The sequence below is a fragment of the Seriola lalandi genome, unplaced genomic scaffold, assembly GCF_002814215.2.
Source record: "Seriola lalandi dorsalis isolate HSWRI2012SDOR001 ecotype SW California unplaced genomic scaffold, Sedor1 jcf7180001984381, whole genome shotgun sequence".
In the NCBI taxonomy this organism is placed as follows: domain Eukaryota; kingdom Metazoa; phylum Chordata; class Actinopteri; order Carangiformes; family Carangidae; genus Seriola; species Seriola lalandi.
The window spans coordinates 1-735 of NW_019455047.1; the positions used below are offsets into that span (position 1 = coordinate 1).

General features: G+C 48.8%; 1 protein-coding gene across 1 annotated transcript; it reads right to left on the reverse strand.

Annotated features, from left to right (window-relative positions):
- Window positions 1–59: 59 nt before the first annotated feature.
- On the reverse strand, window positions 60–652 carry LOC111659722 (glutamate receptor ionotropic, NMDA 2A-like; the record flags this gene model as incomplete). The annotated part of the gene is made up of 2 exons (XM_023412737.1): window positions 60–220; window positions 423–652. Coding segments are annotated over 2 exons (391 nt in total), but the record flags the coding sequence as incomplete, so codon positions are not given.
- Window positions 653–735: the final 83 nt, after the last annotated feature.

Below are 735 nucleotides of genomic sequence, written 5' to 3' on the forward strand. Positions count from 1 at the left end.
ATCTGAAATCAAACTACGACGATTCAACAACAGGTCTATTTTACTGTGCAGGTCCTCACCCGGCCTTGAGACTCTGCAGAGCCTCGTTGACGTTTCTCTGGTGGAACTTGGTCATGTAGGAGTGCATTTCTGGGTAGTTGTTCCTAATGTTCCTCTCCGTGCTCCCATTTGGGACAGTGCCGAACCGAAAAGGAGGCGAGAAGTCATTCGGACTCTGGAACTAAATACACAACACGGAGCAATTGAGAGACAGCAAGAGGGAGAGAGGGAGAGATAGAGAGAGAGAGAGAGAGAGAGAGAGAGAGAGAGAGAGGCAGATGTAAAAACATCTTCTTTACACACCTGAGGTACAGATGAGAAAAAGAAGACAGGGGAGATTAGGAGAGAGCAGCACATGATCAAAGAAAAATCTTTCATCATACCTTTTTGTCTGAGAGACCAGACACCTGGTCCACGTATTCCTCCTGGATCATGAAAGCGGCCAGGTTGGCAGTGTAAGAGGCCAGGAAGATGACAGCAAAGAAGGCCCACACTGACACCATGATCTTACTGGTGGTGCCTTTGGGATTCTGCACTGGCACAGAGTTGTTGAAGACCAGACCCCACAGCAGCCAGATGGCTTTACCGATGGTGAAGGATGGACCGTGAGGCTCTGAAAGAAACGGTCGCGGTTAAAGAACATGTGACAGATCAGCTCTGTCGGACTGTTGGACTGCTTCTAATGAGCTGAGCAGT